At 45.3% G+C, this 26,301-nt stretch overlaps 1 protein-coding gene across 1 annotated transcript in view; it reads left to right on the top strand.

Moving 5' to 3' along the window:
- calb1 (calbindin 1) overlaps positions 1-26,301 on the top strand; it is a gene marked incomplete at both ends in the record, with an annotated part of 104,485 nt that overhangs the window by 64,298 nt on the left and 13,886 nt on the right. Inside the window, 3 exons of the mRNA XM_079503889.1 lie at positions 382-438; positions 25,318-25,395; positions 25,760-25,815. Coding sequence (XP_079360015.1) covers positions 382-438; positions 25,318-25,395; positions 25,760-25,815 — 191 coding nt within the window. The remainder of the gene's footprint in view (positions 1-381; positions 439-25,317; positions 25,396-25,759; positions 25,816-26,301) is intronic.

Consider the following 26,301-nt stretch of genomic DNA (forward strand, 5'->3'; position numbering starts at 1 on the left):
GTTGGTTGTTCTGGTACCAGGGCCCATGTTGGTTGTTCTGGTACCAGGGCCCATGTTGGTTGTTCTGGTACCAGGGCCCATGTTGGTTGTTCTGGTACCAGGGCCCATGTTGACATGTTGGTTGTTCTGGTACCAGGGCCCATGTTGGTTGTTCTGGTACCAGGGCCCATGTTGGTTGTTCTGGTACCAGGGCCCATGTTGGTTGTTCTGGTACCAGGGCCCATGTTGGTTGTTCTGGTACCAGGGCCCATGTTGGTTGTTCTGGTACCAGGGCCCATGTTGGTTGTTCTGGTACCAGGGCCCATGTTGGTTGTTCTGGTACCAGGGCCCATGTTGGTTGTTCTGGTACCAGGGCCCATGTTGGTTGTTCTGTCTCTGCAGGCCTGGAGGAGTTACGACGTCGACCACAGCGGCTACATCGAGGCAGACGAGCTGAAGGTGAGAGAGAGGTGCATGCTGGGACATTAAGTTATGTAATAACTAAAACATTTTAGTGGCTATTATGGGGAATAAATGTACACTAACTCGTTTACCTCCAGTGAATGTTTTCATTCTGGATACAACCATAAAATGGTCTAAATAATCGAATGGAATAAATGGATGATCAAATGCAGGAGTTTTGACGATTCAAATAACTGTAACTATATGGCCGTCGCCTTACCCCCCCCCCCCGCCCCACACCGCCCCTCCCTCACTGGTGCGAAACGGGGTAGTAAAAACGGAGACGCAGCCTGTAGTGGTCATGAACTCTAGTGACCTCCGGTGTGGTTTGCCTGTAATGGCGTCGCCAATAATGGTCACGCCATGTTGGTGGTCGACACGCGACGGGCGCATCATCCCCACATGCCATTTGCATGCAATGGAAAGTATCCTGACAGACAGGCACACACACACGCACGCACGCACGCACGCACGCACGCACGCACGCACGCACGCACGCACGCACGCACGCACACGAAGGGGAGGACATATAACCACCAAATTGTGCGTGGTCAGACGCATGCAAAACAGCACTGACCCTCCTAAAGTCTGTCTGGAAATAATATGCAAAGCACAATTTAAAAAAGGAAGTGCTGACTCGTGTGTAAAAACAGCCTTGGTCTCCAGGTGGTCAAAGAGACAGGAATGATGTGACCGTCGCCCTTAGAGCCTCAGTCTTAATGATGTGACCCTTAGAGCCTCAGTCTTAATGATGTGACCCTTAGAGCCTCAGTCTTAACCTATACTTTACTTTACTTTATTTTGGTCCTTTTTGAGTGGTGCAACCACTCCTATACGGAGCTTTGTGTGTCTCTGGCTGGCTGTGTCCCTGTGTCCCTGGCTGTGTCCCTGTGTCCCTGGCTGTGTCCCTGGCTGTGTCCCTGGCTGTGTCCCTGGGTCCCTGGCTGTGTCCCTGGCTGTGTCCCTGGCTGTGTCCATGACTGTGTCCCTGGCTGTGTCCCTGGCTGTGTCCCTGGGTCCCTGACTGTGTCCCTGGGTCCCTGACTGTGTCCATGACTGTGTCCCTGGCTGTGTCCCTGGCTGTGTCCCTGTGTCCCTGGCTGTGTCCCTGGGTCCCTGACTGTGTCCATGACTGTGTCCCTGGCTGTGTCCCTGACTGTGTCCCTGGCTGTGTCCCTGTGTCCCTGGCTGTGTCCCTGGGTCCCTGACTGTGTCCATGACTGTGTCCCTGGCTGTGTCCCTGGGTCCCTGACTGTGTCCCTGGCTGTGTCCCTGGGTCCCTGGCTGTGTCCATGGCTGTGTCCCTGGGTCCCTGGCTGTGTCCCTGGCTGTGTCCATGGATGTGTCCCTGGGTCCCTGGCTGTGTCCCTGGCTGTGTCCCTGGCTGGGTCCCTGGCTGTGTCGTTGCACCACTAACAAACAAACAAACAGTGACAAACACTACATTTCAATAAGGCACTTTATCTTAAGCTACTAAACAGCGCTGCAGGAGCCAGCCAGGACACTGAGCCATTCTACCTTATCTTAACGGGAGCCAGGACACTGAGCCAAGCTGTTAGTCGACACTATGTCTTCATCAGCATGGAGTCACCTCTGGAAAACGTTACCTTACAGGAGTTCACCCCAAAACATGACGCATGTCCTATCAATAGACTGAGCTGTGGACGTTACTCTGGTCTTTATGTCTTCACTACAGCGTTTTCACTGGAACGATGCAAGTTGGCATGCCTGCCAAAGAACTCCATGTATGAGCATATTTTATGCTCATACATGGAGTTCTTTGTCAGGCATGCCCATACATGGAGTCTATGCAGAACGTCAGAACAATGATTCTGATGTCAGAAACAGGGCAGCAGCTCCATATATGGAGATATAATTTGGGCACATGTCCAGAGGCTTGGAGACATTTATAGATTACACACCCAGTGAAGCCTTGAATTAATGGAGATTATGTTTGTTTTTTTGTCGCATTCTGAGCCATTAACAGTTCTAGTGCCGCTAATTGTTTGATCCAGTGTTCCGCCCCTGCATAATACCCTATTCCCGCTATTTGTTGAATGCGTTTAATTCTCTGTTTTAAAATAATTAAAAATAAAGCGCATTTATCCGGGACCTGATGACGAGGCCGTCGCGTTATGATGACGAAACCGGAAATCAAGTCATCATCTGGGCTGCTAGGGCTTCTGGGAAATTGAGCCCAATGCAAGTGGACGGGGGGTTTGTTTGGACTACAACTTGCTCTGCACTTTGGTTTCGTTTCGCATTGTCATGGCCGCTGGTGTCATGGCCGCTGGTGCATCTGATCATAACAAGACCAACGACCATGTTGCACAACAGTGAGACGTCATCGAAAATGTCCCCCCCCCCCCCCCCGTTTAGCCGACGACAACGAAAATCTTAAAACGTTAATAACTCGCGATCTCAATCATTCAGCTACAGAGAGAGTTGCATTAAGCTACAGGGGACAACACACACAGAGAGTTACATTAAGCTACAGGGGACAACACACACAGAGAGTTGCATTAAGCTACAGGGGACAACACACACAGAGAGTTACATTAAGCTACAGGGGACAACACACACAGAGAGTTACATTAAGCTACAGGGGACAACACACACAGAGAGTTACATTAAGCTACAGGGGACAACACACACACAGAGAGTTACATTAAGCTACAGGGGACAACACACACACACAGAGTTACATTAAGCTACAGGGGACAACACACACAGAGAGTTACATTAAGCTACAGGGGACAACACACACAGAGAGTTACATTAAGCTACAGGGGACAACACACACACAGAGTTACATTAAGCTACAGGGGACAACACACACACACAGAGTTGCATTAAGCTACAGGGGACAACACACACAGAGTTACATTAAGCTACAGGGGACAACACACACAGAGAGTTGCATTAAGCTACAGGGGACAACACACACAGAGAGTTACATTAAGCTACAGGGGACAACACACACACAGAGAGTTACATTAAGCTACAGGGGACAACACACACAGAGAGTTGCATTAAGCTACAGGGGACAACACACACAGAGAGTTACATTAAGCTACAGGGGACAACACACACAGAGAGTTACATTAAGCTACAGGGGACAACACACACAGAGAGTTACATTAAGCTACAGGGGACAACACACACAGAGAGTTGCATTAAGCTACAGGGGACAACACACACAGAGAGTTACATTAAGCTACAGGGGACAACACACACAGAGAGTTGCATTAAGCTACAGGGGACAACACACACAGAGAGTTACAGTAAGCTACAGGGGACAACACACACAGAGAGTTACATTAAGCTACAGGGGACAACACACAGAGAGAGTTACATTAAGCTACAGGGGACAACACACACAGAGAGTTACATTAAGCTACAGGGGACAACACACAGAGAGAGTTACATTAAGCTACAGGGGACAACACACAGAGAGAGTTACATTAAGCTACAGGGGACAACACACACAGAGAGTTACATTAAGCTACAGGGGACAACACACACAGAGAGTTACATTAAGCTACAGGGGACAACACACAGAGAGTTACATTAAGCTACAGGGGACAACACACAGAGAGTTACATTAAGCTACAGGGGACAACACACACAGAGTTACATTAAGCTACAGGGGACAACACAAAGAGAGAGTTACATTAAGCTACAGGGGACAACACACAGAGAGTTACATTAAGCTACAGGGGACAACACACACAGAGAGTTACATTAAGCTACAGGGGACAACACACACAGAGAGTTACATTAAGCTACAGGGGACAACACACACAGAGAGTTACATACAGCTACAGGGGACAACACACACACAGAGTTACATTAAGCTACAGGGGACAACACACACACAGAGTTACATTAAGCTACAGGGGACAACACACACACAGAGTTACATTAAGCTACAGGGGACAACACACACAGAGAGTTACATTAAGCTACAGGGGACAACACACAGAGAGTTACATTAAGCTACAGGGGACAACACACACACAGAGTTACATTAAGCTACAGGGGACAACACACACACAGAGAGTTACATTAAGCTACAGGACAACACACACACAGAGTTACATTAAGCTACAGGGGACAACACACACAGAGAGTTACATTAAGCTACAGGGGACAACACACACAGAGAGTTACATACAGCTACAGGGGACAACACACACAGAGTTACATTAAGCTACAGGGGACAACACACACAGAGAGTTACATTAAGCTACAGGACAACACACACACAGAGTTACATTAAGCTACAGGGGACAACACACAGAGAGTTACATTAAGCTACAGGGGACAACACACACAGAGTTACATTAAGCTACAGGGGACAACACACACAGAGTTACATTAAGCTACAGGGGACAACACACACACAGAGTTACATTAAGCTACAGGGGACAACACACACAGAGAGTTACATTAAGCTACAGGGGACAACACACACAGAGAGTTACATTAAGCTACAGGGGACAACACACACAGAGTTACATTAAGCTACAGGGGACAACACACACACAGAGTTACATTAAGCTACAGGGGACAACACACACACAGAGTTACATTAAGCTACAGGGGACAACACACACACAGAGTTACATTAAGCTACAGGGGACAACACACACACAGAGAGTTACATTAAGCTACAGGACAACACACACACAGAGTTACATTAAGCTACAGGGGACAACACACACAGAGAGTTACATTAAGCTACAGGGGACAACACACACACAGAGTTACATTAAGCTACAGGGGACAACACACACACAGAGTTACATTAAGCTACAGGGGACAACACACACACAGAGTTACATTAAGCTACAGGGGACAACACACACACAGAGTTACATTAAGCTACAGGGGACAACACACACACAGAGTTACATTAAGCTACAGGGGACAACACACACACAGAGTTACATTAAGCTACAGGGGACAACACACACACAGAGTTACATTAAGCTACAGGGGACAACACACACACAGAGTTACATTAAGCTACAGGGGACAACACACACACAGAGTTACATTAAGCTACAGGGGACAACACACACACAGAGTTACATTAAGCTACAGGGGACAACACACACACAGAGTTACATTAAGCTACAGGGGACAACACACACAGAGAGTTACATTAAGCTACAGGGGACAACACACACAGAGAGTTACATACAGCTACAGGGGACAACACACACAGAGTTACATTAAGCTACAGGGGACAACACACACAGAGAGTTACATTAAGCTACAGGACAACACACACACAGAGTTACATTAAGCTACAGGGGACAACACACAGAGAGTTACATTAAGCTACAGGGGACAACACACACAGAGTTACATTAAGCTACAGGGGACAACACACACAGAGTTACATTAAGCTACAGGGGACAACACACACAGAGAGTTACATTAAGCTACAGGGGACAACACACACACAGAGTTACATTAAGCTACAGGGGACAACACACACAGAGAGTTACATTAAGCTACAGGGGACAACACACACAGAGAGAGTTACATTAAGCTACAGGGGACAACACACACAGAGAGTTACATTAAGCTACAGGGGACAACACACACACAGAGTTACATTAAGCTACAGGGGACAACACACACAGAGAGAGTTACATTAAGCTACAGGGGACAACACACACAGAGAGAGTTACATTAAGCTACAGGGGACAACACACACAGAGAGAGTTACATTAAGCTACAGGGGACAACACACACAGAGAGAGTTACATTAAGCTACAGGGGACAACACACACAGAGAGTTACATTAAGCTACAGGGGACAACACACACAGAGAGTTACATTAAGCTACAGGGGACAACACACACAGAGAGTTACATTAAGCTACAGGGGACAACACACAGAGAGTTACATTAAGCTACAGGGGACAACACACAGAGAGTTACATTAAGCTACAGGGGACAACACACAGAGAGTTACATTAAGCTACAGGGGACAACACACAGAGAGTTACATTAAGCTACAGGGGACAACACACACACAGAGTTACATTAAGCTACAGGGGACAACACACACAGAGAGTTACATTAAGCTACAGGGGACAACACACACACAGAGTTACATTAAGCTACAGGGGACAACACACACAGAGAGTTACATTAAGCTACAGGGGACAACACACACAGAGAGTTACATTAAGCTACAGGGGACAACACACAGAGAGAGTTACATTAAGCTACAGGGGACAACACACAGAGAGAGTTACATTAAGCTACAGGGGACAACACACACACAGAGTTACATTAAGCTACAGGGGACAACACACACACAGAGAGTTACATTAGGCTACAGGGGACAACACACAGAGAGAGTTACATTAAGCTACAGGGGACAACACACACAGAGAGTTACATTAAGCTACAGGGGACAACACACACAGAGAGTTACATTAAGCTACAGGGGACAACACACACAGAGAGTTACATTAAGCTACAGGGGACAACACACACAGAGAGTTACATTAAGCTACAGGGGACAACACACACAGAGAGTTACATTAAGCTACAGGGGACAACACACACACAGAGAGTTACATTAAGCTACAGGGGACAACACACACAGAGAGTTACATTAAGCTACAGGGGACAACACACACAGAGAGTTACATTAAGCTACAGGGGACAACACACACAGAGTTACATTAAGCTACAGGGGACAACACACACAGAGAGAGTTACATTAAGCTACAGGGGACAACACACACAGAGAGAGTTACATTAAGCTACAGGGGACAACACACACAGAGTTACATTAAGCTACAGGGGACAACACACACACACACACAGAGTTGCATTAAGCTACAGGGGACAACACACACACACACACAGAGTTGCATTAAGCTACAGGGGACAACACACACACACAGAGTTACATTAAGCTACAGGGGACAACACACACACACACAGAGTTGCATTAAGCTACAGGGGACAACACACACAGAGTTACATTAAGCTACAGGGGACAACACACACAGAGTTACATTAAGCTACAGGGGACAACACACACAGAGAGTTACATTAAGCTACAGGGGACAACACACACACAGAGTTACATTAAGCTACAGGGGACAACACACACACAGAGTTACATTAAGCTACAGGGGACAACACACAGAGAGTTACATTAAGCTACAGGGGACAACACACACACACAGAGTTACATTAAGCTACAGGGGACAACACACACACACACAGAGTTGCATTAAGCTACAGGGGACAACACACACAGAGTTACATTAAGCTACAGGGGACAACACACACAGAGTTACATTAAGCTACAGGGGACAACACACACAGAGAGTTACATTAAGCTACAGGGGACAACACACACACAGAGTTACATTAAGCTACAGGGGACAACACACACAGAGTTACATTAAGCTACAGGGGACAACACACACAGAGAGTTACATTAAGCTACAGGGGACAACACACACACAGAGTTACATTAAGCTACAGGGGACAACACACACAGAGAGTTACATTAAGCTACAGGGGACAACACACACAGAGAGTTACATTAAGCTACAGGGGACAACACACACAGAGAGTTACATTAAGCTACAGGGGACAACACACACAGAGAGTTACATTAAGCTACAGGGGACAACACACACAGAGAGTTACATTAAGCTACAGGGGACAACACACACAGAGAGTTACATTAAGCTACAGGGGACAACACACACACAGAGTTACATTAAGCTACAGGGGACAACACACACAGAGAGTTACATTAAGCTACAGGGGACAACACACACAGAGAGTTACATTAAGCTACAGGGGACAACACACACAGAGAGTTACATTAAGCTACAGGGGACAACACACAGAGAGTTACATTAAGCTACAGGGGACAACACACACACAGAGTTACATTAAGCTACAGGGGACAACACACACACAGAGAGTTACATTAAGCTACAGGACAACACACACACACAGAGTTACATTAAGCTACAGGGGACAACACACACAGAGAGTTACATTAAGCTACAGGGGACAACACACACAGAGAGTTACATACAGCTACAGGGGACAACACACACAGAGTTACATTAAGCTACAGGGGACAACACACACAGAGAGTTACATTAAGCTACAGGACAACACACACACAGAGTTACATTAAGCTACAGGGGACAACACACAGAGAGTTACATTAAGCTACAGGGGACAACACACACAGAGTTACATTAAGCTACAGGGGACAACACACACAGAGTTACATTAAGCTACAGGGGACAACACACACACAGAGTTACATTAAGCTACAGGGGACAACACACACAGAGAGTTACATTAAGCTACAGGGGACAACACACACACAGAGTTACATTAAGCTACAGGGGACAACACACACAGAGAGTTACATTAAGCTACAGGGGACAACACACACAGAGAGAGTTACATTAAGCTACAGGGGACAACACACACAGAGAGTTACATTAAGCTACAGGGGACAACACACACACAGAGTTACATTAAGCTACAGGGGACAACACACACAGAGAGAGTTACATTAAGCTACAGGGGACAACACACACAGAGAGAGTTACATTAAGCTACAGGGGACAACACACACAGAGAGAGTTACATTAAGCTACAGGGGACAACACACACAGAGAGAGTTACATTAAGCTACAGGGGACAACACACACAGAGAGTTACATTAAGCTACAGGGGACAACACACACAGAGAGTTACATTAAGCTACAGGGGACAACACACAGAGAGTTACATTAAGCTACAGGGGACAACACACAGAGAGTTACATTAAGCTACAGGGGACAACACACAGAGAGTTACATTAAGCTACAGGGGACAACACACACACAGAGTTACATTAAGCTACAGGGGACAACACACACAGAGAGTTACATTAAGCTACAGGGGACAACACACACACAGAGTTACATTAAGCTACAGGGGACAACACACACAGAGAGTTACATTAAGCTACAGGGGACAACACACACAGAGAGTTACATTAAGCTACAGGGGACAACACACAGAGAGAGTTACATTAAGCTACAGGGGACAACACACAGAGAGAGTTACATTAAGCTACAGGGGACAACACACACACAGAGTTACATTAAGCTACAGGGGACAACACACACACAGAGAGTTACATTAGGCTACAGGGGACAACACACAGAGAGAGTTACATTAAGCTACAGGGGACAACACACACAGAGAGTTACATTAAGCTACAGGGGACAACACACACAGAGAGTTACATTAAGCTACAGGGGACAACACACACACAGAGTTACATTAAGCTACAGGGGACAACACACACAGAGAGTTACATTAAGCTACAGGGGACAACACACACACAGAGAGTTACATTAAGCTACAGGGGACAACACACACAGAGAGTTACATTAAGCTACAGGGGACAACACACAGATAGTTACATTAAGCTACAGGGGACAACACACACAGAGAGTTACATTAAGCTACAGGGGACAACACACAGAGAGAGTTACATTAAGCTACAGGGGACAACACACACAGAGTTACATTAAGCTACAGGGGACAACACACACAGAGAGAGTTACATTAAGCTACAGGGGACAACACACACAGAGAGAGTTACATTAAGCTACAGGGGACAACACACACAGAGTTACATTAAGCTACAGGGGACAACACACACACACACAGAGTTGCATTAAGCTACAGGGGACAACACACACACACACACAGAGTTGCATTAAGCTACAGGGGACAACACACACACACAGAGTTACATTAAGCTACAGGGGACAACACACACACACACAGAGTTGCATTAAGCTACAGGGGACAACACACACAGAGTTACATTAAGCTACAGGGGACAACACACACAGAGTTACATTAAGCTACAGGGGACAACACACACAGAGAGTTACATTAAGCTACAGGGGACAACACACACACAGAGTTACATTAAGCTACAGGGGACAACACACACACAGAGTTACATTAAGCTACAGGGGACAACACACAGAGAGTTACATTAAGCTACAGGGGACAACACACACACACAGAGTTACATTAAGCTACAGGGGACAACACACACACACACAGAGTTGCATTAAGCTACAGGGGACAACACACACAGAGTTACATTAAGCTACAGGGGACAACACACACAGAGTTACATTAAGCTACAGGGGACAACACACACAGAGAGTTACATTAAGCTACAGGGGACAACACACACACAGAGTTACATTAAGCTACAGGGGACAACACACACAGAGTTACATTAAGCTACAGGGGACAACACACACAGAGAGTTACATTAAGCTACAGGGGACAACACACACACAGAGTTACATTAAGCTACAGGGGACAACACACAGAGAGTTACATTAAGCTACAGGGGACAACACACACAGAGAGTTACATTAAGCTACAGGGGACAACACACACAGAGAGTTACATTAAGCTACAGGGGACAACACAAAGAGAGTTACATTAAGCTACAGGGGACAACACACACAGAGAGTTACATTAAGCTACAGGGGACAACACACAGAGAGTTACATTAAGCTACAGGGGACAACACACACACAGAGTTACATTAAGCTACAGGGGACAACACACACACACACAGAGTTGCATTAAGCTACAGGGGACAACACACACACACAGAGTTACATGAAGCTACAGGGGACAACACACACACACAGAGTTGCATTAAGCTACAGGGGACAACACACACACAGAGTTACATACAGCTACAGGGGACAACACACACAGAGTTACATTAAGCTACAGGGGACAACACACACAGAGTTACATTAAGCTACAGGGGACAACACACAGAGAGTTACATTAAGCTACAGGGGACAACACACACAGAGAGTTACATTAAGCTACAGGGGACAACACACACAGAGAGTTACATTAAGCTACAGGGGACAACACAAAGAGAGTTACATTAAGCTACAGGGGACAACACACACAGAGAGTTACATTAAGCTACAGGGGACAACACACAGAGAGTTACATTAAGCTACAGGGGACAACACACACAGAGTTACATTAAGCTACAGGGGACAACACACACACAGAGAGTTACATTAAGCTACAGGGGACAACACACACACAGAGTTACATTAAGCTACAGGGGACAACACACAGAGTTACATTAAGCTACAGGGGACAACACACAGAGAGTTACATTAAGCTACAGGGGACAACACACAGAGTTACATTAAGCTACAGGGGACAACACAAAGAGAGTTACATTAAGCTACAGGGGACAACACACACACAGAGTTACATTAAGCTACAGGGGACAACACACACAGAGAGAGTTACATTAAGCTACAGGGGACAACACACACAGAGAGTTACATTAAGCTACAGGGGACAACACACACAGAGAGTTACATTAAGCTACAGGGGACAACACACAGAGAGTTACATTAAGCTACAGGGGACAACACACAGAGAGTTACATTAAGCTACAGGGGACAACACACACAGAGTTACATTAAGCTACAGGGGACAACACACACAGAGAGAGTTACATTAAGCTACAGGGGACAACACACACACAGAGTTACATTAAGCTACAGGGGACAACACACACAGAGAGTTACATTAAGCTACAGGGGACAACACACACACACAGAGTTACATTAAGCTACAGGGGACAACACACACAGAGAGTTACATTAAGCTACAGGGGACAACACACACAGAGAGTTACATTAAGCTACAGGGGACAACACACAGAGAGAGTTACATTAAGCTACAGGGGACAACACACAGAGAGTTACATTAAGCTACAGGGGACAACACACACAGAGTTACATTAAGCTACAGGGGACAACACACACAGAGAGAGTTACATTAAGCTACAGGGGACAACACACACAGAGAGAGTTACATTAAGCTACAGGGGACAACACACAGAGAGAGTTACATTAAGCTACAGGGGACAACACACACAGAGAGTTACATTAAGCTACAGGGGACAACACACACAGAGAGTTACATTAAGCTACAGGGGACAACACACACAGAGAGTTACATTAAGCTACAGGGGACAACACACACAGAGAGTTACATTAAGCTACAGGGGACAACACACACAGAGAGTTACATTAAGCTACAGGGGACAACACACACACAGAGTTACATTAAGCTACAGGGGACAACACACACAGAGAGTTACATTAAGCTACAGGGGACAACACACACAGAGAGTTACATTAAGCTACAGGGGACAACACACACACAGAGAGTTACATTAAGCTACAGGGGACAACACACACAGAGAGAGTTACATTAAGCTACAGGGGACAACACACACAGAGAGTTACATTAAGCTACAGGGGACAACACACACAGAGAGTTACATTAAGCTACAGGGGACAACACACAGAGAGTTACATTAAGCTACAGGGGACAACACACAGATAGTTACATTAAGCTACAGGGGACAACACACACACAGAGTTACATTAAGCTACAGGGGACAACACACAGAGAGTTACATTAAGCTACAGGGGACAACACACACAGAGAGTTACATTAAGCTACAGGGGACAACACACACAGAGAGTTACATTAAGCTACAGGGGACAACACACACAGAGAGAGTTACATTAAGCTACAGGGGACAACACACACAGAGAGTTACATTAAGCTACAGGGGACAACACACAGAGAGTTACATTAAGCTACAGGGGACAACACACAGAGAGTTACATTAAGCTACAGGGGACAACACACACAGAGAGTTACATTAAGCTACAGGGGACAACACACACAGAGAGTTACATTAAGCTACAGGGGACAACACACAGAGAGTTACATTAAGCTACAGGGGACAACACACACAGAGTTACATTAAGCTACAGGGGACAACACACACAGAGAGTTACATTAAGCTACAGGGGACAACACACAGAGAGTTACATTAAGCTACAGGGGACAACACACACAGAGAGTTACATTAAGCTACAGGGGACAACACACACAGAGTTACATTAAGCTACAGGGGACAACACACAGAGAGTTACATTAAGCTACAGGGGACAACACACACAGAGAGTTACATTAAGCTACAGGGGACAACACACAGAGAGTTACATTAAGCTACAGGGGACAACACACACAGAGAGTTACATTAAGCTACAGGGGACAACACACACACAGAGTTACATTAAGCTACAGGGGACAACACACACACAGAGTTACATTAAGCTACAGGGGACAACACACACAGAGTTACATTAAGCTACAGGGGACAACACACACAGAGAGTTACATTAAGCTACAGGGGACAACACACAGAGAGTTACATTAAGCTACAGGGGACAACACACAGATAGTTACATTAAGCTACAGGGGACAACACACACACAGAGTTACATTAAGCTACAGGGGACAACACACAGAGAGTTACATTAAGCTACAGGGGACAACACACAGAGAGAGTTACATTAAGCTACAGGGGACAACACACACAGAGAGTTACATTAAGCTACAGGGGACAACACACACAGAGAGTTACATTAAGCTACAGGGGACAACACACAGAGAGTTACATTAAGCTACAGGGGACAACACACACAGAGTTACATTAAGCTACAGGGGACAACACACACAGAGAGTTACATTAAGCTACAGGGGACAACACACAGAGAGTTACATTAAGCTACAGGGGACAACACACACAGAGAGTTACATTAAGCTACAGGGGACAACACACACAGAGTTACATTAAGCTACAGGGGACAACACACAGAGAGTTACATTAAGCTACAGGGGACAACACACAGAGAGTTACATTAAGCTACAGGGGACAACACACAGAGAGTTACATTAAGCTACAGGGGACAACACACACAGAGAGTTACATTAAGCTACAGGGGACAACACACAGAGAGTTACATTAAGCTACAGGGGACAACACACACAGAGAGAGTTACATTAAGCTACAGGGGACAACACACACACAGAGTTACATTAAGCTACAGGGGACAACACACACAGAGAGTTACATTAAGCTACAGGGGACAACACACACAGAGAGTTACATTAAGCTACAGGGGACAACACACACAGAGTTACATTAAGCTACAGGGGACAACACACACAGAGAGTTACATTAAGCTACAGGGGACAACACACAGAGAGTTACATTAAGCTACAGGGGACAACACACACAGAGAGTTACATTAAGCTACAGGGGACAACACACACAGAGAGTTACATTAAGCTACAGGGGACAACACACACAGAGAGTTACATTAAGCTACAGGGGACAACACACACAGAGAGTTACATTAAGCTACAGGGGACAACACACACAGAGAGTTACATTAAGCTACAGGGGACAACACACAGAGAGTTACATTAAGCTACAGGGGACAACACACACAGAGAGTTACATTAAGCTACAGGGGACAACACACACACAGAGTTACATTAAGCTACAGGGGACAACACACACAGAGAGTTACATTAAGCTACAGGGGACAACACACAGAGAGTTACATTAAGCTACAGGGGACAACACACAGAGAGTTACATTAAGCTACAGGGGACAACACACAGAGAGTTACATTAAGCTACAGGGGACAACACACACAGAGAGTTACATTAAGCTACAGGGGACAACACACACAGAGAGTTACATTAAGCTACAGGGGACAACACACAGAGAGTTACATTAAGCTACAGGGGACAACACACAGAGAGTTACATTAAGCTACAGGGGACAACACACAGAGAGAGTTACATTAAGCTACAGGGGACAACACACAGAGAGAGTTACATTAAGCTACAGGGGACAACACACAGAGAGAGTTACATTAAGCTACAGGGGACAACACACAGAGAGAGTTACATTAAGCTACAGGGGACAACACACACAGAGAGTTACATTAAGCTACAGGGGACAACACACAGAGAGTTACATTAAGCTACAGGGGACAACACACACAGAGTTACATTAAGCTACAGGGGACAACACACACAGAGAGTTACATTAAGCTACAGGGGACAACACACACAGAGTTACATTAAGCTACAGGGGACAACACACAGAGAGTTACATTAAGCTACAGGGGACAACACACAGAGAGTTACATTAAGCTACAGGGGACAACACACACAGAGTTACATTAAGCTACAGGGGACAACACACAGAGAGTTACATTAAGCTACAGGGGACAACACACACAGATAGTTACATTAAGCTACAGGGGACAACACACACACAGAGTTACATTAAGCTACAGGGGACAACACACACAGAGAGTTACATTAAGCTACAGGGGACAACACACAGAGAGTTACATTAAGCTACAGGGGACAACACACAGAGAGTTACATTAAGCTACAGGGGACAACACACAGAGAGAGTTACATTAAGCTACAGGGGACAACACACAGAGAGAGTTACATTAAGCTACAGGGGACAACACACAGAGAGAGTTACATTAAGCTACAGGGGACAACACACACAGAGAGTTACATTAAGCTACAGGGGACAACACACAGAGAGTTACATTAAGCTACAGGGGACAACACACACAGAGTTACATTAAGCTACAGGGGACAACACACACAGAGAGTTACATTAAGCTACAGGGGACAACACACAGAGAGTTACATTAAGCTACAGGGGACAACACACACACAGAGAGTTACATTAAGCTACAGGGGACAACACACAGAGAGAGTTACATTAAGCTACAGGGGACAACACACACAGAGAGAGTTACATTAAGCTACAGGGGACAACACACACAGAGAGAGTTACATTAAGCTACAGGGGACAACACAGAGATAGTTACATTAAGCTACAGGGGACAACACACACAGAGAGAGTTACATTAAGCTACAGGGGACAACACACACAGAGAGTTACATTAAGCTACAGGGGACAACACACACAGAGAGTTACATTAAGCTACAGGGGACAACACACACAGATAGTTACATTAAGCTACAGGGGACAACACACAGAGAGAGTTACATTAAGCTACAGGGGACAACACACACAGAGAGAGTTACATTAAGCTACAGGGGACAACACACACACAGAGTTACATTAAGCTACAGGGGACAACACACACAGAGAGTTACATTAAGCTACAGGGGACAACACACACACACAGAGTTACATTAAGCTACAGGGGACAACACACAGAGAGAGTTACATTAAGCTACAGGGGACAACACACACACAGAGTTACATTAAGCTACAGGGGACAACACACAGAGAGAGTTACATTAAGCTACAGGGGACAACACACACAGAGAGTTACATTAAGCTACAGGGGACAACACACAGAGAGTTACATTAAGCTACAGGGGACAACACACACAGAGTTACATTAAGCTACAGGGGACAACACACACAGAGAGTTACATTAAGCTACAGGGGACAACACACAGAGAGTTACATTAAGCTACAGGGGACAACACACAGAGAGAGTTACATTAAGCTACAGGGGACAACACACAGAGAGAGTTACATTAAGCTACAGGGGACAACACACACAGAGAGAGTTACATTAAGCTACAGGGGACAACACACACAGAGAGTTACATTAAGCTACAGGGGACAACACACACAGAGAGTTACATTAAGCTACAGGGGACAACACACACAGATAGTTACATTAAGCTACAGGGGACAACACACAGAGAGAGTTACATTAAGCTACAGGGGACAACACACACAGAGAGAGTTACATTAAGCTACAGGGGACAACACACACAGAGAGAGTTACATTAAGCTACAGGGGACAACACACACAGAGAGTTACATTAAGCTACAGGGGACAACACACACACAGAGTTGCATTAAGCTACAGGGGACAACACACACAGAGAGTTACATTAAGCTACAGGGGACAACACACACAGAGAGAGTTACATTAAGCTACAGGGGACAACACACACAGAGAGAGTTACATTAAGCTACAGGGGACAACACACACAGAGAGTTACATTAAGCTACAGGGGACAACACACACACAGAGTTGCATTAAGCTACAGGGGACAACACACACAGAGAGTTACATTAAGCTACAGGGGACAACACACACACAGAGTTGCATTAAGCTACAGGGGACAACACACACAGAGAGTTACATTAAGCTACAGGGGACAACACACACAGAGAGTTACATTAAGCTACAGGGGACAACACACACACAGAGTTGCATTAAGCTACAGGGGACAACACACACAGAGAGTTACATTAAGCTACAGGGGACAACACACACAGAGAGTTACATTAAGCTACAGGGGACAACACACACAGAGAGTTACATTAAGCTACAGGGGACAACACACACACAGAGTTGCATTAAGCTACAGGGGACAACACACACAGAGTTACATTAAGCTACAGGGGACAACACACAGAGAGAGTTGCATTAAGCTACAGGGGACAACACACAGAGAGAGTTACATTAAGCTACAGGGGACAACACACACACAGAGTTGCATTAAGCTACAGGGGACAACACACACACACAGAGTTGCATTAAGCTACAGGGGACAACACACACAGAGTTACATTAAGCTACAGGGGACAACACACAGAGAGAGTTGCATTAAGCTACAGGGGACAACACACACAGAGAGTTACATTAAGCTACAGGGGACAACACACACAGAGAGTTACATTAAGCTACAGGGGACAACACACAGAGAGTTACATTAAGCTACAGGGGACAACACACACAGAGAGTTACATTAAGCTACAGGGGACAACACACACAGAGAGTTACATTAAGCTACAGGGGACAACACACACAGAGAGTTACATTAAGCTACAGGGGACAACACACACAGAGTTACATTAAGCTACAGGGGACAACACACACAGAGAGTTACATTAAGCTACAGGGGACAACACACAGAGAGAGTTACATTAAGCTACAGGGGACAACACACACAGAGAGTTACATTAAGCTACAGGGGACAACACACACAGAGAGTTACATTAAGCTACAGGGGACAACACACACAGAGAGTTACATTAAGCTACAGGGGACAACACACAGAGAGTTACATTAAGCTACAGGGGACAACACACACAGAGAGTTACATTAAGCTACAGGGGACAACACACAGAGAGAGTTACATTAAGCTACAGGGGACAACACACAGAGAGTTACATTAAGCTACAGGGGACAACACACAGAGTTACATTAAGCTACAGGGGACAACACACACAGAGAGTTACATTAAGCTACAGGGGACAACACACAGAGTTACATTAAGCTACAGGACAACACACACAGAGAGTTACATTAAGCTACAGGGGACAACACACACACAGAGTTACATTAAGCTACAGGGGACAACACACACACAGAGTTACATTAAGCTACAGGGGACAACACACACACAGAGTTACATTAAGCTACAGGGGACAACACACACACAGAGTTACATTAAGCTACAGGGGACAACACACACAGAGAGTTACATTAAGCTACAGGACAACACACACAGAGAGTTACATTAAGCTACAGGGGACAACACACACAGAGAGTTACATTAAGCTACAGGGGACAACACACAGAGAGTTACATTAAGCTACAGGGGACAACACACACACAGAGTTACATTAAGCTACAGGGGACAACACACACACAGAGTTACATTAAGCTACAGGGGACAACACACACAGAGTTACATTAAGCTACAGGGGACAACACACAGAGAGTTACATTAAGCTACAGGACAACACACACAGAGAGTTACATTAAGCTACAGGGGACAACACACACAGAGAGTTACATTAAGCTACAGGGGACAACACACACACAGAGTTACATTAAGCTACAGGGGACAACACACACAGAGAGTTACATTAAGGTACAGGGGACAACACACACAGAGAGTTACATTAAGGTACAGGGGACAACACACACACAGAGAGTTACATTAAGCTACAGGGGACAACACACACACAGAGTTACATTAAGCTACAGGGGACAACACACACAGAGAGTTACATTAAGGTACAGGGGACAACACACACAGAGAGTTACATTAAGGTACAGGGGACAACACACACAGAGTTACATTAAGCTACAGGGGACAACACACACAGAGAGTTACATTAAGGTACAGGGGACAACACACACAGAGAGTTACATTAAGCTACAGGGGACAACACACAGAGAGAGTTACATTAAGCTACAGGGGACAACACACACAGAGAGAGTTACATTAAGCTACAGGGGACAACACACACAGAGAGAGTTACATTAAGCTACAGGGGACAACACACACAGAGAGAGTTACATTAAGCTACAGGGGACAACACACACAGAGAGAGTTACATTAAGCTACAGGGGACAACACACACAGAGAGAGTTACATTAAGCTACAGGGGACAACACACACAGAGAGAGTTACATTAAGCTACAGGGGACAACACACACACAGAGTTACATTAAGCTACAGGGGACAACACACACAGAGAGTTACATTAAGGTACAGGGGACAACACACACAGAGAGTTACATTAAGCTACAGGGGACAACACACACACAGAGAGTTACATTAAGCTACAGGGGACAACACACACACAGAGTTACATTAAGCTACAGGGGACAACACACACAGAGAGTTACATTAAGGTACAGGGGACAACACACACAGAGAGTTACATTAAGGTACAGGGGACAACACACACAGAGTTACATTAAGGTACAGGGGACAACACACACAGAGAGTTACATTAAGCTACAGGGGACAACACACACAGAGAGTTACATTAAGCTACAGGGGACAACACACAGAGAGAGTTACATTAAGCTACAGGGGACAACACACACAGAGAGAGTTACATTAAGCTACAGGGGACAACACACACAGAGAGAGTTACATTAAGCTACAGGGGACAACACACACAGAGAGAGTTACATTAAGCTACAGGGGACAACACACACAGAGAGAGTTACATTAAGCTACAGGGGACAACACACACAGAGAGAGTTACATTAAGCTACAGGGGACAACACACACAGAGAGAGTTACATTAAGCTACAGGGGACAACACACACAGAGAGTTACATTAAGGTACAGGGGACAACACACACAGAGTTACATTAAGCTACAGGGGACAACACACACAGAGAGTTACATTAAGGTACAGGGGACAACACACACAGAGAGTTACATTAAGCTACAGGGGACAACACACAGAGAGTTACATTAAGCTACAGGGGACAACACACACAGAGAGTTACATTAAGCTACAGGGGACAACACACAGAGAGTTACATTAAGCTACAGGGGACAACACACACAGAGAGTTACATTAAGCTACAGGGGACAACACACACAGAGAGTTACATTAAGCTACAGGGGACAACACACACAGAGAGTTACATTAAGCTACAGGGGACAACACACAGAGAGAGTTACATTAAGCTACAGGGGACAACACACACAGAGAGAGTTGCATTAAGCTACAGGGGACAACACACACAGAGAGAGTTACATTAAGCTACAGGGGACAACACACACAGAGAGAGTTACATTAAGCTACAGGGGACAACACACACAGAGAGAGTTACATTAAGCTACAGGGGACAACACACACAGAGAGTTACATTAAGCTACAGGGGACAACACACACAGAGAGAGTTACATTAAGCTACAGGGGACAACACACACAGAGAGAGTTACATTAAGCTACAGGGGACAACACAGAGATAGTTACATTAAGCTACAGGGGACAACACACACAGAGAGTTGCATTAAGCTACAGGGGACAACACACACAGAGAGAGTTACATTAAGCTACAGGGGACAACACACACACAGAGAGTTACATTAAGCTACAGGGGACAACACACAGAGAGAGTTACATTAAGCTACAGGGGACAACACACACAGAGAGTTACATTAAGCTACAGGGGACAACACACACACAGAGAGTTACATTAAGCTACAGGACAACACACACAGAGAGTTGCATTAAGCTACAGGGGACAACACACACAGAGAGTTACATTAAGCTACAGGGGACAACACACACAGAGAGTTACATTAAGCTACAGGGGACAACACACACAGAGAGTTACATTAAGCTACAGGGGACAACACACACAGAGAGTTACATTAAGCTACAGGGGACAACACACACAGAGAGTTACATTAAGCTACAGGGGACAACACACACAGAGAGTTACATTAAGCTACAGGGGACAACACACACAGATAGTTACATTAAGCTACAGGGGACAACACACACAGAGAGTTACATTAAGCTACAGGGGACAACACACACAGAGAGTTACATTAAGCTACAGGGGACAACACACACACAGAGTTACATTAAGCTACAGGGGACAACACACACAGAGAGTTACATTAAGCTACAGGGGACAACACACACAGAGAGAGTTACATTAAGCTACAGGGGACAACACACACAGAGAGTTACATTAAGCTACAGGGGACAACACACACAGAGAGTTACATTAAGCTACAGGGGACAACACACAGAGAGTTACATTAAGCTACAGGGGACAACACACACACAGAGTTACATTAAGCTACAGGGGACAACACACACACAGAGTTACATTAAGCTACAGGGGACAACACACACAGAGAGTTACATTAAGCTACAGGGGACAACACACACAGAGAGTTACATTAAGCTACAGGGGACAACACACACAGAGAGTTACATTAAGCTACAGGGGACAACACACACAGAGTTACATTAAGCTACAGGGGACAACACACACACAGAGAGTTACATTAAGCTACAGGGGACAACACACACACAGAGAGTTACATTAAGCTACAGGGGACAACACACACACACAGAGTTACATTAAGCTACAGGGGACAACACACACACAGAGTTACATTAAGCTACAGGGGACAACACAAAGAGAGTTTGTCTCCAGTGATTGATCTGAAAACATTAGCATTTCTGCTTATTCAATACACCCGCCGTCCTGCTCCTGGCACAGAGAGAGAGAGAGAGAGAGAGAGAGAGAGAGAGAGAACACATTTCTGTGACTTTGTGAATGATAGGATAAAGGGAGAACTGCCAAAACGTTGTTGGTACGAAAGTGGAGAGTTGACTTGTGCCAGAGGGCACAACTGTGACATTCCTTCTGTTTGGCAGCTGTTATTTTGCCGTGTGCGTGTGCGTGTGTGCGTGTGTGCGTGTGCGTGTGTGCGTGCGTGCGCTTCAGCACAAAGTTGCAACATTCGCAACACGATCGATTGGTTATGTCACCGTATACTGTCCAATCAGATGAGGGCAAACCACACAGGTTTTCAGAGGACAGCTCGCAATTAATTTTCAACGGGAGTCACATGGTTTTGACCAGAGTAATATAGTAAGAGAGTGGCGACACACTAGCATTGACTCCCATTGTAACAATGGAATGCGGAAGTGCTCATTCTATCTCAATGGGATAGTTCCAGCCATAGGAGCAATGTTTGGAACTATAGCCCATAGACGCCCGCTTAGCGGCGAGATCAAAGCGTGTCACTACTCTCCTACTCTACACTCTGGTTTTGACGAGACAAGCATGCTGCCTGCTTGCTCCATGGGGGGGTGGGGGGCAGAAGACAGCAATGGAGCAAGCTTGTCTCGTCAAAACCACCGTGAAGCCCATTGGAAATGAAGTGCGAACCGTGCAACACACAGAGCACACAGGAGACACAGAGAAGACAGGGTGTCAAGGAGCTGCTACTGAAGGCTAGCAGGTTGTTGTTGTGGTTTCTAGAACTTCCTCAAGGACCTGCTACTGAAGGCTAGCAGGTTGTTGTTGTGGTTTCTAGAACTTCCTCAAGGACCTGCTACTGAAGGCTAGCAGGTTGTTGTTGTGGTTTCTAGAACTTCCTCAAGGACCTGCTACTGAAGACTAGCAGGTTGTTGTTGTGGTTTCTAGAACTTCCTCAAGGACCTGCTACTGAAGGCTAGCAGGTTGTTGTTGTGGTTTCTAGAACTTCCTCAAGGACCTGCTACTGAAGACTAGCAGGTTGTTGTTGTGGTTTCTAGAACTTCCTCAAGGACCTGCTACTGAAGACTAGCAGGTTGTTGTTGTGGTTTCTAGAACTTCCTCAAGGACCTGCTACTGAAGACTAGCAGGTTGTTGTTGTGGTTTCTAGAACTTCCTCAAGGACCTGCTACTGAAGACTAACAGGTTGTTGTTGTTGTTTCTAGAACTTCCTCAAGGACCTGCTACTGAAGGCTAACAGGTTGTTGTTGTTTCTAGAACTTCCTAAAGGACCTGCTACTGAAGACTAACAGGTTGTTGTTGTTGTCGTTTCTAGAACTTCCTCAATGACCTGCTACTGAAGACTAACAGGTTGTTGTTGTTTCTAGAACTTCCTCAAGGACCTGCTACTGAAGACTAACAGGTTGTTGTTGTTTCTAGAACTTCCTCAAGGACCTGCTACTGAAGGCAAACAGGTTGTTGTCATTTCTAGAACTTCCTCAAGGACCTGCTACTGAAGACTAACAGGTTGTTGTTGTCGTTTCTAGAACTTCCTCAAGGACCTGCTACTGAAGACTAACAGGTTGTTGTTGTCGTTTCTAGAACTTCCTCAATGACCTGCTACTGAAGACTAACAGGTTGTTGTTGTTTCTAGAACTTTCTCAAGGACCTGCTACTGAAGGCTAACAGGTTGTTGTTGTTTATAGAACTTTCTCAAGGACCTGCTACTGAAGGCTAACAGGTTGTTGTTGTTTCTAGAACTTCCTCAAGGACCTGCTACTGAAGACTAACAGGTTGTAGTTCTTGTTGTTTATAGAACTTTCTCAAGGACCTGCTACTGAAGGCTAACAGGTTGTTGTTGTTTCTAGAACTTCCTAAAGGACCTGCTACTGAAGACTAACAGGTTGTTGTTGTCGTTTCTAGAACTTCCTCAAGGACCTGCTACTGAAGACTAACAGGTTGTTGTTGTCGTTTCTAGAACTTCCTCAATGACCTGCTACTGAAGACTAACAGGTTGTTGTTGTTGTTGTTTCTAGAACTTCCTCAAGGACCTGCTACTGAAGACTAACAGGTTGTTGTTGTTTCTAGAACTTCCTCAAGGACCTGCTACTGAAGGCAAACAGGTTGTTGTCATTTCTAGAACTTCCTCAAGGACCTGCTACTGAAGACTAACAGGTTGTTGTTGTCGTTTCTAGAACTTCCTCAAGGACCTGCTACTGAAGACTAACAGGTTGTTGTTGTCGTTTCTAGAACTTCCTCAAGGACCTGCTACTGAAGGCTAACAGGTTGTTGTTGTTTCTAGAACTTTCTCAAGGACCTGCTACTGAAGGCTAACAGGTTGTTGTTGTTTATAGAACTTTCTCAAGGACCTGCTACTGAAGGCTAACAGGTTGTTGTTGTTTCTAGAACTTCCTCAAGGACCTGCTACTGAAGACTAACAGGTTGTTGTTGTCGTTTCTAGAACTTCCTCAGGGACCTGCTACTGAAGACTAACAGGTTGTTGTTGTCGTTTCTAGAACTTCCTCAATGACTTGCTACTGAAGACTAACAGGTTGTTGTTGTTGTTTCTAGAACTTCCTCAAGGACCTGCAATTGAAGGCTAACAGGTTGGTGTTGTTTCTAGAACTTCCTCAAGGACCTGCTACTGAAGACTAACAGGTTGTTGTTGTTGTTTATAGAACTTCCTCAAGGACCTGCAATTGAAGGCTAACAGGTTGGTGTTGTTTCTAGAACTTCCTCAAGGACCTGCTACTGAAGGCTAACAGGTTGTTGTCGTTTCTAGAACTTCCTCAAGGACCTGCTACTGAAGACTAACAGGTTGTTGTCGTTTCTAGAACTTCCTCAAGGACCTGCTACTGAAGGCTAACAGGACATACGACGAGGACAAACTGGACGAATACACCGTGACTACGGTACGTATACCATGCGTACTACTTTTAAATGTATTAGAGCATGGAAATGTGGACAACAAATGTGGGTCTGAGAAGCTAAATGTCATCAAATGGTGGTCTGTGGCTCAAATGCCGAATAAATAATGGATCTTGATATGAAAAGGGTTGAAAGCCACGGTTTTAAAATGATCTGTTGGCGTCTTTAACACAATCTGAGCTTCCTCTATAAGCCTGTTGGCCCGTCTTTAACACAATCTGAGCTTCCTCTATAAGCCACAACGTGGCGCCAGTGCCAAAGAAATCCGCGCTATAAGCTGTTACATTTACAACTACTGATAGTCTACACTGTCTTTAATAACTGCAGTAATGTTGCGTTTTCTTTCAGCTCAAAATCTTTGACGCCAACAACGACGGGAAGCTGTGTCTGTCTGAGATGGCCAGGTGGGTGCTGTGACTCTCGGGGTTCATACCACACCTACAACACCGCGGCTCCCGACATGCGCTGCCGGGTATGACTAACCCGTGCTGCGGGTTCACATTAATCCGTGGCTCCCGACTTGAAGAATATGACTATCAATGGCAGAATCGCACAACAGTTTAGAATATTTGCTGGTCCCGTTTAAAAATGTCACAAGACTGGTGGTGACCTGCACCCAAAACAACGTGTACAGTGCGTTTCAGAATACAATTCCAATGACGAAAGCTGTGTTGTTTTGAGACATTTGGTGTAGAAGGAAAAGGGATGTGGAAAATATATAAGTTCACAACACACATCCTGCAAGGTTTAAGCAGAACCCATAAGGGTCCATTTGGTTCCAGTTGTATGCTGTCAGAGTCATGGGCGTAGGCGTACACATAACGCTGTCAGAGTCATGGGCGTAGGCGTACACATAACGCAACCAGAGTCATGGGAGTAGGCGTACACAT

This window comes from Electrona antarctica (assembly GCF_951216825.1).
Source record: "Electrona antarctica genome assembly, chromosome: 6".
Taxonomy (NCBI): domain Eukaryota; kingdom Metazoa; phylum Chordata; class Actinopteri; order Myctophiformes; family Myctophidae; genus Electrona; species Electrona antarctica.